We start from the raw sequence: 15,173 nt of genomic DNA on the forward strand, positions 1-15,173 counted from the left end.
CGGAGATTTCTTTTTTTGTTTTTCGATAATTATGTAGAAACTCCAAAAAGGAACATTTGGATTTGATTTTATACAGAAATGGGGGTGGAGGTATTAGATTACAGTTTGCGCAATAAAACATTATAAATAAAATTACATTTCTTATACCCAAAAATCGATAAAGATGTAATTTATTTAAAATATTAGAGAAAGTTTGTGAACTATAATAAAAAGGATTTTTTTAAAGGAAGTATATTTTTATGAGGCATTAAATATTTTTTTTACTTTAAATGATGACCTTTTATAATCCGTTTTTGTCATCAAACATTTTAATCACTTTTAGTAAGTATCGCCATTGTCAATTAGGTCTATTTTTATCCGGTTTCATTTTTCAGTTTAATTGGCTGATTCCAATAAAACTGATGTGATCCTACATTTTTGATGGTAATGTTTTTCTTTTACTATCCTTTTTGACGAACGAAATCTTTACAAAAATTCAAGCTTAGTAGATAATTGTATTGATCAATTAATAGACAATTCTTCAATAATCTTCAAAATTTAAGATGATTTATAAAATTGTGGAAATTTAAGCCAGTATTTAAGCCGCAATAGAAGACCTAATCAAAGTTTTAGATTGCCGAATTGGTTGGCGCAGTGGTCAAGGCGACAGGACAGTCATGCTACTGTTGCGATAGTCGCGAGTTTGAATCCTGCTGGGGTATGGATGTACTTTATGTTTGTGATTGTAATTAAATATCTTTATAGGCAACAGTGGAAAATCCGACAAAGAATAACCATCTCAGTCACGCCAGTAACCAGGCTGGATGACCTAGGATGGTCTCTAAGTTGGTCACTGGCTAGTCGGTAGGCAATGACGAGGACAATAGTTAGGAATCCACGTTAAACTCTAGGTATTAAACTAATAGGAAAGCTGGACAGACAAGAAAAAGTGATCGAATCTTTTTCCGAAAGGATTGAAAACTAGAAATGAAAAACATTCGGCCTGTGGCCACAAAAACCCGAAATGGCAAATAAAGATATCCGAATAGCAATTTGGAATGCTAATGGAATCCAGCAACATGTAGCCCTAACATTCTCCTTGTGTAACACCTGTACATCGGCCTCGGTCCGGCTGGTCTGTAGAAAATACCATTCCACTGTCCCCACCAATTGTTTAAGCTTCGAAGCTACGTATTCTTGCGAATTTGGTTGGCGCAGTGGTCGAGGCGACAGAATAGTCATGCTACTGTTGCGATAGTCGCGAGTTCGAATCCTGCTGGGGTATGGATGTACTTTATGTTTGTGATTGTAATTGCAAATATCTTTATATTTAACAGTGGAAAATCTGACAACGCTTATTGGGCTCTATTTATTTTTGAAACAGAGAATGATTAAAGTTTGGTGCATGAATAATTTACTTACTCCTTTTTTTATATAAATATTTTTTTATAAATAAAAGTATATATAAGGACGGAAATAAACATTGAAAATGTTTATGAAATAACAGATTTTATTTAAAATTGTTGAATAAAATTAAATAATAAAAATAAAATTATTATATTGCCTTTGTATTTTTATAAAAACACCATATTTAAATTAATTTATATTTTTGAACAATTAAAATGAACTCCAAGAATCATATACGTAAACATTATCGTTAACAAGACGAAAATCAATCAAAAAGTTAAAACCAAAAAAAGCCACCACTATGTATGTAAGCAGTGATATAGTACTAAAAATCTCCAAATATGATCAACGATGATCAATCAATTGCAATTTTTGATACTATTTTTGATCGACAAACCACATTAATGAATTAACTACCTCGAGCTTTCGATTAACATATTGTACCTTTACTAGCCTAAAACGAAAAGGTAATCATACATTTAAGCTAAAAGAAATCTCAGTCAATATATCATTATTTTTACAAAACAATAATTTATTTACCTATACTCTTATATAATAATGAGTTCTCTTTTCCTTGCTTGTCATTAGATCACTACTGTATCCTTGATAGTTTTATATTTTGTTTATTTGATCCACCTTTATTGATATTTGTTAAGTATTGTATCCTATAAATGCACGATTTGATTGATGACCTTGTTTGCTGACGTGAGACACAATATTAATAATAACTATATAATGATGTATTTACAGCAGAAAAAAAATAATTAAATACAATTTTCACCTACATCATAGATCGTCAAATTGTTTATTATCTGTTAAGTTAATGATATTTTTTAATGTTAATGAATTGTTAAATGTTAGAGACCCATCTAAAATGCAAGTTGTCAATTTATTATTATATTATTTGTAAAAGGGCAAAGTTAACAACGATAATCAATTAACAAAAATTAATGTTATTTTATGCGCTATGATGTACATCGTAGTAATAAATTTTAATTGAAAATTATGTTTACAAAGTGATGGTGTTCTTGTTAAGAGCAATATAGTTTTTAGATATAAACTTATATTACATATACTATGGTAAATAATCATGAGTTTGTTTTAAGTTTTATAATGACAATTTGTTGACTAATTGTTAATATTGTTATTAATAACATTGTTAAACATTTGTTTTTATGTATTTAGAAAGTGAATAAAATAAAAACTAACAATAAATAAACTACAGAAAAATAGTTAAATACAATTAAATGGATTCTGTTTTGTTATGATTTTGTTATTTGGGTATTTGAAATTTTAAGTAATATCCATTCTAGAGTTGAGAAGATAGTGGCGAACAACATAATGTAACAATAAAATGTATAAAAGTTACGAACTTAACTTCACATCTTATCTGACATATCGAACTTCATGAGTATTAGCCTACCCTTGGCTGCTGATTGTGCCCAATCCTCTCGGCGGTTTTGGGGTAAAGATCGGCGATTCAGTTTCCTCTCGGAAGCAAATCTCCGCTGGACTTCCATAAGGTTCTCCATTGGCCCCGGCCCTGTACAATTTGACGTCAAGACGACACAGCATTTTTCACCACTGGAAACTATACCGATGCCATTCGTAACAGACTCCAAGCCCAACTGAATCAGGGGATCGCGTAGTACAAGTTCTGGCAACTACGTATTAACCCGGGTAAAACTCAGGCTATTATGTTCCATCGTCGGAAGGAGTTCTGTGCATATCTCCTTCAAATCGATTAGTCCTTCCCGTGGCTCCAGAAAGTGTCATACCTCGGTCTTTAATTCGACGGCAGGTTGCAATGGTTAGCACAAATCCAACATGCTGTCTGCAAAGACAATGACGTGTATAACCTCCTATATCCAGTGCTCTGCAGAAAAAGTAAATACAATGCTAGTCCAATTAGTCTACTTCTTCGGAGCATAGATGTGATACGAGTACAAGTACAAGTACTCTGAGAGACAACTTTCACTACTTCAAATGTTCCAATCTAAAAATGTCCGCGCGTTACTCAATGCCCTACGGTTTGTGGCGAACGCGAACACCCATCTCGAATCAGCCATCTTGTTGGTGAAAAGCTCCACGAACATGCTCAGTGTGATGTTCTCTCTTGGCATCTTGCAACATTCAAGTCAGCTGATTACGGTTCTAACCACTCATCATTCGCGGTAGGTAAATAAAAGAGGACAATCCCAGCCGTATCCTAGGGTCTTTGTCGGCCGCAAAATTAAATCTCCCGAAACCGAAACAACATCAGCAAAATACCATTTAGTTCTAGCTGGTCGTCTTAGCTATATTAAAAGAAATGGTCTTGGAGTTATTTTTTCTTAACTTTATGTCCACTTATGCTTTTGGTCTTTACAATCTTTGATCTGTTTTCCTTCCCTTTATTGCTATATTAACTTAGTTCCCATTCTTTCCTATTTTACTTAAAAACAATGTTTTTATATGACAACAATCTTTGTTATATAAACAAAATTATTATATTTCTGCCTAACATAGCAAAAGTAAATTTAATAGGTACACTTCAGTTATTTATAGGCATCATTTACGTATGTTTTATATTATTTATTATCTTATATGTTACTATTATCTTGGAACTTGTTAAAACATCGTCTCTTCTCCATAAATTGTGAAATAATATAGCGCGGTGAAGTTTTTCTCAATTTTTTTGGACAAAATAATTTTTAAACTTTTCCGTTTTAGGGAACAGAAAGTTGTTAAAATTATGTGTTTCGTAGTAAAACGATTGAAGAAATTAATTAAAACTGTCAAAATGTTGCAAATTGTGGAATATTTTATTCGAAATTACGACGCAATTATTTTCCACCAAAAATTGAACCTTTCTCCTATTGTGTGCATCTCACTACGAAACCTTGTACCTTAATATTTTATTACTATATACTTTTGCACTCTCTTTCCTGGATTCTTGAACCGAATGCTCTATGACATACTAACTTCTTTTTTCAAAACACAATACTCATTAATACTAGCTAAATTTATATTAATTATTATACTAATAATTAATTTTACAAATATTATTTATAATTATAAAATGTATTGTTCATGTTTTCTACTCACTATTTTACCAATAATTAATAATATGCTTCCTGTTAATGTGTAAACTGATTTAGAAAGATGTTTGAATGTTTGAAGTGAAATGACTGTCAATATCAAGCAATATCAGTTAATGACATACCTAGTTGCATTAACTTATATGTAATAATGCTTCTTTATTTACACAAATAAGGTATTGTTTTTTTAGAAATGCATACTAGCTGTTTTAATCCCATACTCCGTTTGCCTGTGTATTGATGCAAATTCAACAGGACAGTAGCATACATCTAATGTAAGATGATGTGAGTAATGTGAGTAATTTCTTAAGTAATGAAACTGATGAAACAAAATTATTTGTTGTATTGCGTTTGGAAATTAATTGCTAATAATAATTAAGAACGACCAATAAATATTAATTATAAGGCAAAAATAAAGCATATGTATAGTAAATATCCAAAAATTCTTTTCTTCTAAGAAAATATTCGCATAATGTTTATATAAATATTTCGATAGTGACGTAGATACGTTTTGATAGCGAATCATACTGTTTTTTTTTATTTAGATTTTCAAATAAAATAAGTGATACTAAGATAATAAAGATGTGATTTATTTGTCTACAGGCAAGTCTCTTTTGTCTATATTGCACAACAAAATAATACACAAGTTTCTATAGTCCGGTCGGTGAAATTATTTGACAAGTTTTTTTAACCCGTTCCTTTATAGTGTAATAAAAATATTATTATTCAGAATAATATTACGCTCGTTCAAGGATTTTACATTTTCCTGTTTTTGTTTCTGCGGTACAATTCGAGTATATGATGATCCTGTCGCTGAACTTGTAGTTTGAAGGATATGTATCATATGTGATAAGCATACATTTAAATATGTTAATATATATGTTAATATAACATTTATATTTAAGAAAATATATTTTTCATTATATTAACATTTTCATACCGGAAATTTTGATGTTAAAGGTGAACCTCGCCATGGCGGCCAATCGTTGAAAAAGTCGATGGAATTCTTAAAAATGTTGAGGTGAACGTTCCGCGCGAAACTAAACATCGAATTTTTGATACATTTATCGTTTGACTACCATTTCTGAAGTGACGGAATTGTGATTTTATCTGAAAAGTGGCGAAATATAATAGATTAAAATAACTGATATATCAATTATTAGTGTTTGAAATGTATATGAACAAATTCATTTTGAAAAACATGAAGAAAATAAAATTACTTATTATATCACTGACACCTAATGGAACTAATTTTATGTCCAATATTTTATGTGAACAAAATCTACGCACTTAAATGGTGAGACATTTTATTGTTCATTATTGTTTATATAAAAATGAATAAAAAAACAAAATTGCCTATTGGATCTTTATTAATTTTCTTGGCGCAATTCAGAGCCGAGGTCATATAAACCATCCGAGTTACATTTTATTTTTTTATTGCTTTTTATTTTGAAAACATTGAATTTGATGTAATTTTTGACAAAACTCGCTTAAAATAACAAGCTAAACTACGCAAAGAATCTATAGATGATATAGAATTTGATAAATAAATAGTTAAGAAAGGTTTGTATGATTTAGTGAAGGATTGAAAATTTAAAAGAATTTCATCCAATTTATTTGTGGTCAACAGTAATTGCTGAATATTCGTAGTTATATATAGTACAAGCTCTGCATTGTGTGCGCCACTAAAAATGAATGATGACTATAAAATGTTTAGGAAGGGTTTAGGTGTAATGAACAACATACCCAAAGTTATCCTCTCTTAGGATAAGACTTGACTGAATCTCTTGTACCATTCATCTCTTGTAACATATTCATATTCGTACCATGTACCATCTCGTGTACCATACTCCACTGTTACAAGAAATGTAAAATATACAGTTTTGCAATTCGGCTTTTTCCAGACTTCTGCGCTGCTAGCGGACTCAATAGATCTGGCACCAAAATGAAAATTAAAGGATAATGTTATAGAGGTATGAAATTTTTCCGATCAGTTACATTTGGTTTCCAAATCTAATACTATTTCTCAGTATAGTTCTAGTCTCTCAAATCCAATGATGTGATTTTATTAGTCAGCGGCGCTAATAAGGATAAATATAAAATAAAGCCAATTAATTATTTTCCCGATTCAGACATTTTTAAAAATATATACGTTTATAAAATATTTGAGATTTTGCTTTGAATGTAAAATGTTTTTCAGGGATTTTTATTTTACCAATTACTATTAAAAAGTTTGAATTATCTGAATTTGAATGTTGATTTATGATGAGTAGGCAAACATTTCCAACAATACTCAACATACAAAATGTAAATGAAATATATAGAGACACAGTTAATAGATTTAGTTTTGATGTATAGGATAATTAAGTAACACGCTTAATTTATACAAATAGTATTTTAAGTGTGAACAAAATATATTAAAATAATGTGCCATATTAACGAATTATTGTATTCTGAAAACACGCACAAAAATTGCTAATTATTCACATATAACGAATAATTCACGTCAATCCGTGTGATGTAATATGTGTCTATTTGCAATCGAATAACAAATTATTTAAAAGTTTAATTATAAGAATATAAAAAATAGTTCAACGTAGCGATTTGATAACTGTATATTTGTGCTAATTAGTTTTATAACTATTATGATATAATGATATAACTATTATCGTCATACTCGGATAACAAATTTCAATTCCAAGTACCGTCGATTTGTACCATTTTTTTGAAAACAAATGGAGTCTGTAGAGGCAAACATTTATGGTTTTCCGAATCATTGCATTCTTAACTTCCTTTTTTACGTATTAAGATTTACTGAATCGTACGAAATGATTCTATATTCAGAATATAAAACATAGCTAACCTTCGGACGTTTCTACATTTCAAAATACCCCGTTTGGACTCCTACCCAAAATACTTTATACCGATGAATTAAAGAGCTATGAGGGTTTTGGTGCGGCTGTTCTAGGTGCATTCATTTCCTGAACTTTCAGCCTATCGAAACGCACTACAATTTTCACTGCTGCTGTGAATAGCTGATTCTTCTAGAGCGCTGATTGCAACTGAATCATACTCATGTGATAATTCAATGTAATTGGTCATGTTTCTTTCTTACTCTCTTATATTTATATTGTTACATTTTGTTATATCTTATTTTAATTTTATATACATATTGTCATTGTAACCATACACACTACCGTTGTAAGCGCCAAATGTGCTGAGATCACAAACATTTTTTTTCTTTAATTTTTTTAATCTTGAATTTTTCCATGTTAATATATGTTATGTTAGCTAAATATGCTAATGTTAACAAAATGTGATATACTCGTTTTTTTAGAGTTGAATGCAATGGATACTGATGAGGAATGAAGATATTTATGATAACGATGCTGATATATTTCATATAATGTTGATATATTTAATACTTTCTGTATATGAACTCAGTTTCTTCAATACAAGCATGCTTATAAATAAAAAAAATATTTGACTCCTCACGTTGTATAGATACACACCGAGTTATAAGACATTTTGTATATAAGAATTTAAGAAATTCAAACGCATTGGTAAATCGTAGAATATATAGTGACGTTAGATAGGAAATGCTGAAAGAAACAATGGCATTGATAAAAGGTTCCAAGTAAAAATACGGCAATAAAAATTAATTAGATATTATATCATTATCTTTAATAGAACCTCTTCAAGGTTGCTGTATATTCGACACGACTAGTAAATAATTATTATCATTACTCTAATGCATATTGGTTTTATGGTAGATGTATAATGCCTCTACATAAATAAGCTTTTAAAGGTGTTATCTCTTTTCAAAGAGCTATCTATTTTGTTTTACAACCGTATTTGAAGATTTACACTGTTATGGATAGGTCGAGTAACAGTCTTCCAATTGGTGGTATAGTCGCGGGTTCGAATCCTGCTTATGATATATATGTTTTAAATGCATCTTCATAATTGTTGCTTATTGTCAATAGACAAATATGTAAAATTCAATAACGTACAATCATTAGTCACGCCAGTAACCAGGATGATAAAAGCCGAATGCCGCTTCTTCTGGAAGTTAGTCATTTGACCTTTGGTAAACTTAATGTTGAAAATCTTATTTCAGAGTCCAGATAAATTCTATTGTTCAAATGGTACTTTAAAATATAATAAAAAAGGAACTAAATCTAAACAAATAAGTCATTTTTAATTAAATTTTAATTCCGATTTATCAGCGATATGCTTCGCTGATATATTACAATTATTTATTAAGTTAATAACTTTGTAAGTAAGATTTATAAGTAATCTAAGATTTATTAGCTAAACTTAATTATCATTTGATGGATATACTATCACTAGTACACACTACGTTGTCTTAATACAAAGCACATATATCACGTATAACTTCAACCACAGGGTAAATCCACTGTTTTCACAACATTTTTGTTTAATCACGAAATCTCTTGATATTGTCTTAGAAAACAATTCCAAGTATCCTTAAATCTTTGTGGATGTCATTTCTAATGTAACATGAGGCGTTAACAATGCTGCAAAGAACTATGTTTTAAGTTTGGATCATGTTAATATTAGAACTATTTATACAACTATTTATGCACCGTAGATCCTCACTGGATTTAAGATTTCCTTGTATATTAACAGTATATTATGGAATGTTAATTTGGATTGTGGTACAAGCAAATATTTATCTAAATTCCTGTTTAAGGAATGTAGATAATTATTTTTAACTTTTCTACGATTGATGAAAATCTCTTTAAGAGCAGCAGTAGCATTTCATCCGAATTATCCTAGCATTACTATGAATAAAATTTGTTATATATTTAATGGTTTTTTTATGTTAAATAATGACGTAGTATGTATTGGTATATATCTCATATATTAGAAGATGGCCCTTCGCCTTCTACACATTCTTTGTCTTTGATACTCATATGTTTTTATTAATGGAACATGTTTTTCATATTCACAAAACAAAAAATATCCGCTGCACTTTTCCTCAAGTCATTATTAAAAAGCAACTTCCCGCAAACTACGTTTTGTTTGACCACAATACCTCTCAGAACTTTGTTCCGAAAAATTTGTATTTTATTTATGTTACTCTTTGCAGAACATCCTCATATTTGAACTCCGTATGTCCATATAGGTTTCAGTATTTGCTTATATAATAGCAATTTAGTATGTACTGATAATTGTGATTTTCTTAAGCCATTCCAATTAGTGATTCCAATTAGCCAGTAGATTTTCCTATATATTTCAATTGCAGTTCTTTTCTTTTCTTCTTTATATGTTCTTTCCAGCGAAATTTTGCATCCAGATTCATTCCGAGATATTTAGCGTTGTTGCTATATGTAATGATAATATTATTTAATATTATTAGTGCTTGTACGGTCTGTTTATAGGTGAAATGCACATGTACAGATTTACTTTCATTAATTCTTATTTTCCAAGCTTGTGTCCAGTTATTTATATTGTCACTTGCCTGTTGTAATTTTCGTGAGGCATCATCACTATTGTCTTCGACAGCTATCGCAGTATCATCAACAAATGTAGCCATCGTAATATTCTCCATTTGTGGTTTATCACAAGTATAGGGTAGATAAAGCATTGGTCCCAGTAGCACTTCCTGCTGGTACACCTGCTTTAACTTCTTTTATTGTCGAGTAAGCTTCTTCTTGTTTGAGTCTAAACATTCTGGTAAAATCGTATATTACAATTTTAATAGTTCGGTGTGTTGTTTTGGTAACATTTTCTGTAGTTTATGAACAAGGCCTTCATGCCAAACCTTATCGAAGTCTTGTGCTTCATTTGAGAATATAGTTGAGCATATTTGTTACTTTCGTGACAAAATGAATATAATATATATAATTGGCTCCCTATAATTTAAAACTAAATACATAATCCTTTGCAAATCTTTTTTTAAAACATAAATTCCAACAAAATTTCATACAGAATATGTATGCAACTTTTATTTATACTGTAATCAAGTAATATTTATGATTATTTTATAAAACCGTTTGATGGATTAACCTAACAAATAATGAGACCGCATAGCAACAAATTGTAGCATAACGCAATTATTTATGGGTAAATTCAATTTTTTTATATTATTTTTATATTACTTATTCTTAAAACGAATAACAAAAACATCTAGCTGTATATGCATACACTATGTTTATACTGAACTTGACCGCTATAATTATATCACACGTATTCCTACAAGACGGATGACGGTATCTCTCTAATAGGTAGTTTTTATGTAATTATTAGCCGCTAAGAACTCATTCTCAGCTAAATTTCATACTAACACTCTGGTATAACACTTAATGTAATAGCATGTTCTAGTAAATGATTTTAATTCAGTTTGCTGTTATTAAGACTCTAATGAAATACGTTATAATTGGTAAATATTTAATTGCTTATTATATCACCACAAAGACGTGGAGAAAGTTTACCGACCGAAGAAGTTTAAGCAATTTGTATATTCTATGACCAGTTTTCTGAATAATTGTTTAAGGAACATACATTTGTATATCTTTATAAATGAGAATGTAAATATTTGTTTGTCTAAAATAAAGAAACTTTAAAAGTTCCGATTTCTTTCAACCCATTTCGATACAATATTGCATTAGTGTGTTTTAAAACATATTTTATTAATTTCTTTAACAGTATTTCGTAATAAGTAATTTATTATTTTCAAAAATAATTTAAACATCGTAGTTTATTAGATGCTTAGATGTATTTTGATTATCGGTATCTATTAGTAAAAATAGTAAGTATGAATTTAAATACCCGTCAAACAAACTAAACTAGCTCTTAAATTTCATGCATTTTACTTCCTTTCTCTACATAAAATAACAGTTTTCTATATAGTGTTACTAATATATTCAATGTATACAGACGCTAATCATGGAACATTCAAAATTCCATTTTGGGCATTATTCATTACTTTTATTGTTTGATTTTAAGAAAAATGTACCTAGGCCACTTTTATTAACACACAGAACTCTTTTATTACAAAGTTATGATAATGCTGCACTGTCATATCCTAATTCGATTTTGGCTTCAATGATGATTTTAGGGATGTTTTGTTCAAAAAGTCATGGGCTAGCTCAGAAGTGCTATTCATATAGACACCGAAGTGGACAATTTAAGATCTGCGATGTATATGGTGGGATCAGCAAGGTGTAGTGTATTATGAGATCCTGAAAGCCGAGTTAAATTTTTATCGCAGATGTCAGTTGAACGAATTGAACAACGGATTGTTTCAAAAATACCAGTGATACCGAGCAACTCGCAACTCAAATAGGAAGATCTGCTGCACCTAGCATACGAGTACTCACCAGACAGTGCGTTCTGATTACCACTTATTGAGATCGATGTAGCACAGCTTGGTTAGAAGCCATGCATTTCGAAAAAGCTAAAGAATTGCGATAATGGATCGTTGATTGGATCACTGTCAAACATCGTTCTTTCGACAGGGAATCGCCATATTACCAGAAGTATGGGGAAACGTTATAGAAATTATAAATAGAATATAGTACTGGACTGTACCATTTTTTAAAATAAATGTCTTTTCAAAAAGAGAAAATTGCTTATATATAAGGACCGAATAATTTGTAAAGTACCTTTTTCGTTAACAGAATGTTGTATGTAGGAATTAAGGTTTTGATTTAAAACTGCTGCTCACATGCCTAATTTTGTTAATATTTTTTTTGATTTGCATTAAATTAACGCTCCATATGACATCAGAGAGGCTGATAGAAGTTGTTAAAGATGTTAACGAGAAATAGTAGATCAATATCGCGTACCTAGCACCTAGCTGCTGTTTATAGTTTGAATCTGTATATCTTATTTAAGCTGATATGAGCTTATCATGATATAGCTACATGTAGCAACTGCATAATATTATGTATAAACTATAAACCTTTTTTAAGGTCAATAGACATACACAATAGATATTTTTCATATACATTTAATTGAAATGTATTTGTTGCTGCAAGACTTGATTCGAGTTATTATTTGTTAATTTAAAAGAAAATTTAGAAATTACTTTCAGTTATTTGGCTGAATCTAAATTATATTTTTAAAAAATTTTTTTTTAAATGTATGGGACCATCTTGAATGTATCTTCTACAATCCTTAATACTTAAGAGATCGTCAATAGTTTCGGTGACTGGCGACATCGGTTTATTAGAAACTAATTGATCTTGACGTATTATTGGCACTCGTTATGAAAGTGTGCAAACAGTGCAAAAAGCAATTTCTTAGAGCATTATTTTAACTTAAGACAAGAAATAGTACAACTAGTATAAAATATAATATATTTTTTAAATAGCTATTAAAATTCGAAAGTTTTGAATTTCTTTTGAGGTTCATGCAAATCAGTTACTTCAGCAATGTAGTAGTCAAGGCTACGGAATGATTCTCCTAATAGTTGGAGTCGGATAGTCGGATATTTAAATCCTCTTCAGTGCGTGAATTTATTTCTATAATTCTCCATTAGCAAACCCTAGTCAGTAAAAAAGAGACTAAATAAGGAGTGGGAAAGTGGAGTAAATAGAAGTCTATAAGATATACAAAATTCAAATAAAATTATCACCGAATTAGGATCACTTAAAATGATTCATTCTTTTACTTTTACAGGCGTTATTTCATATTTCCTTAATATACTGTATTGCATAGTACAGTAGTAACATAACCTGTAGTAGAAAATATCGTTAAGATAAAGTAAATAAGATAGATGCCTAAATTTAACTTATATTTTGTAACTTCTATTAGTCTAAAGGATGTTAAATGTTACACCGCCCTCAAACTAACTGCTCGTTTACGTTAAATTAAATTTTGGTAACCATGTTATCGTTTATTTTAAAGATATTTATTTCCCAGTCTTCCCAGTATGTAGCTGAGAGTTCTTGAACATTTCCATCGAACTATTCGTGAAATAAAGTTACCAACAACCAATCTTATAAAACCCATTCATCATAAAACATCTTTAAAAGTCTCATTCCTCAATCGATTGTTTTTTTGTTTTAGTTTCGGTTATAGAATAATTATTATTTCTTTCTATTTAGGAGAAAAAACATATAAATGTATACAAAGATCAAATGTATATGCTAATATTATTATTTTGGCTAGTTATTCATATATTCTTGCTATATCATATTGAAATTCGGAGAAATTATTAAATTATCAGAAACTAAACATTTTGTTTATTTTGGTATAAATTTATAAAGAAACAAATTTCCATATATATCTCTTTTTCCATATATAAGTCTCCTTTTTTACCAACTGTTATCTGAACTAATCTGGAACCTACAGCTTTATGTGGGCTCTGAATTACGGTCGGCATTAAGCCTACTATCGATTGACTAGTGACTAACTTTGAGGTCATCTCAGCCTAGTTACTGGTGTGAAAGGGATTGTTTAGTCGGGAACTATTAAACATAGTTATATAACTTTATTTTTAATTTTAATTTAAGTAGTAATTGATTGTTAATAATTTTTAGGATGACCACACAGCCCCATTTGCCCGAAGTCAGTGACGAATTCATCTATCTTTTTCTACACGCTTGTTATTATTCCCATGAGAAAGTCAAGAGTACCATTGAAGTATGGTTTACCATCAGAGCACTGCATCCAACGATATTTTCTAATCGTGATCCTGCTGAACCAAAAATGAAAAATTTAATTGATATGGGGTAGGTATAAAAGAAATGTTTTTTAGACTTAGTGATGTTAGTAAAAAATAAATTAATTGAATGAGAAATATCAAAAATATTATTAGAAATCACATTTGATAATCAGAAAGTGATTTGTAAATGTTTCTTTGTAACTTTCTTTCCGGTAAAATATCTATTTGGCAATAAGAAAATTTTCTTAATTTCTTCAGAAAATTGAAAGTGCTGTGTAAATAGGTTATGCTTTATTGACTAATCTAAAATATCTCAACAAGAAACTTTAATATATCTTTAAATTATTTCGTAACAGCTTGCAAAAACAAATTTTGTTCTAATTTTAGATTTAATGCAGTTAATTATCTTATAGTAATTTTTATAGAGCTTGTAAGATTTTGATTAAGCGACTAGAACACGTTAAAATTACCGAATGCATTTTAATGCTTTGTGCTTTCTTTATTTCTGAATCACTTGCAGCGAAATACCATGCCACTTTCTTTTCTTCTACAGCAGTAATAATACTATGTTAAAAAGTAATATTTCAATCTTTTCAGTTGTCTGTCTGTATCTTTCTTATCCCTGTGGTCTTGTACAAAATTACTAGACAAAATTGATAAAACAAGCACGTTAGCTTCAGAGTGCTACTGAGCCTACTGTATTAAGTAAAAAGTAAAGCAGATTAACTACCTAATTCAGATATGTAATATTTACATTCTATTAAAGGTAATATGTCAAATTTACTGTGGTTCATAAAGGGCTTTTAACTTTAAAATATCTGAATTAACTATTTTAGAAAAACACACAAAAATAATGGTGCAAATAAGTTAGTCTTAAATAAACTTAAAAAGAGATTCATAATACTAATATTATTTTATTATATTTATCTGTGATAGTATTTGGACTATAAAACAGTAGAAAATTGTATGAATTATATTATCAATTATTTTATATTGTTTTAAATATATATGATAGCTAATTAAATATTCTATTGTTTTTTTAATAGACAAATATTTTTTAAATAATT

General features: G+C 29.5%; 1 protein-coding gene across 2 annotated transcripts in view; it reads left to right on the top strand.

Moving 5' to 3' along the window:
• LOC143192857 (alpha-tocopherol transfer protein) overlaps window positions 1–15,173 on the top strand; it is a 44,362-nt gene that overhangs the window by 2,788 nt on the left and 26,401 nt on the right. Inside the window, exons 1-2 of one of the 2 annotated variants that reach the window (XM_076398595.1) lie at window positions 4,711–4,751; window positions 13,982–14,173. In XM_076398595.1, coding sequence (XP_076254710.1) covers window positions 4,747–4,751; window positions 13,982–14,173 — 197 coding nt within the window. In that variant the 5' untranslated portion in view covers window positions 4,711–4,746. Of the gene's footprint in view, window positions 1–4,710; window positions 4,752–13,981; window positions 14,174–15,173 lie in introns of those variants that run through there. The other variant, XM_076398593.1, reaches the window with a different exon arrangement.

Source organism: Rhynchophorus ferrugineus, unplaced genomic scaffold (genome assembly GCF_030347505.1).
Source record: "Rhynchophorus ferrugineus isolate W39M unplaced genomic scaffold, kcgeb_rfMv2 rfM3, whole genome shotgun sequence".
Classification (NCBI taxonomy): Eukaryota; Metazoa; Arthropoda; class Insecta; order Coleoptera; family Curculionidae; genus Rhynchophorus; species Rhynchophorus ferrugineus.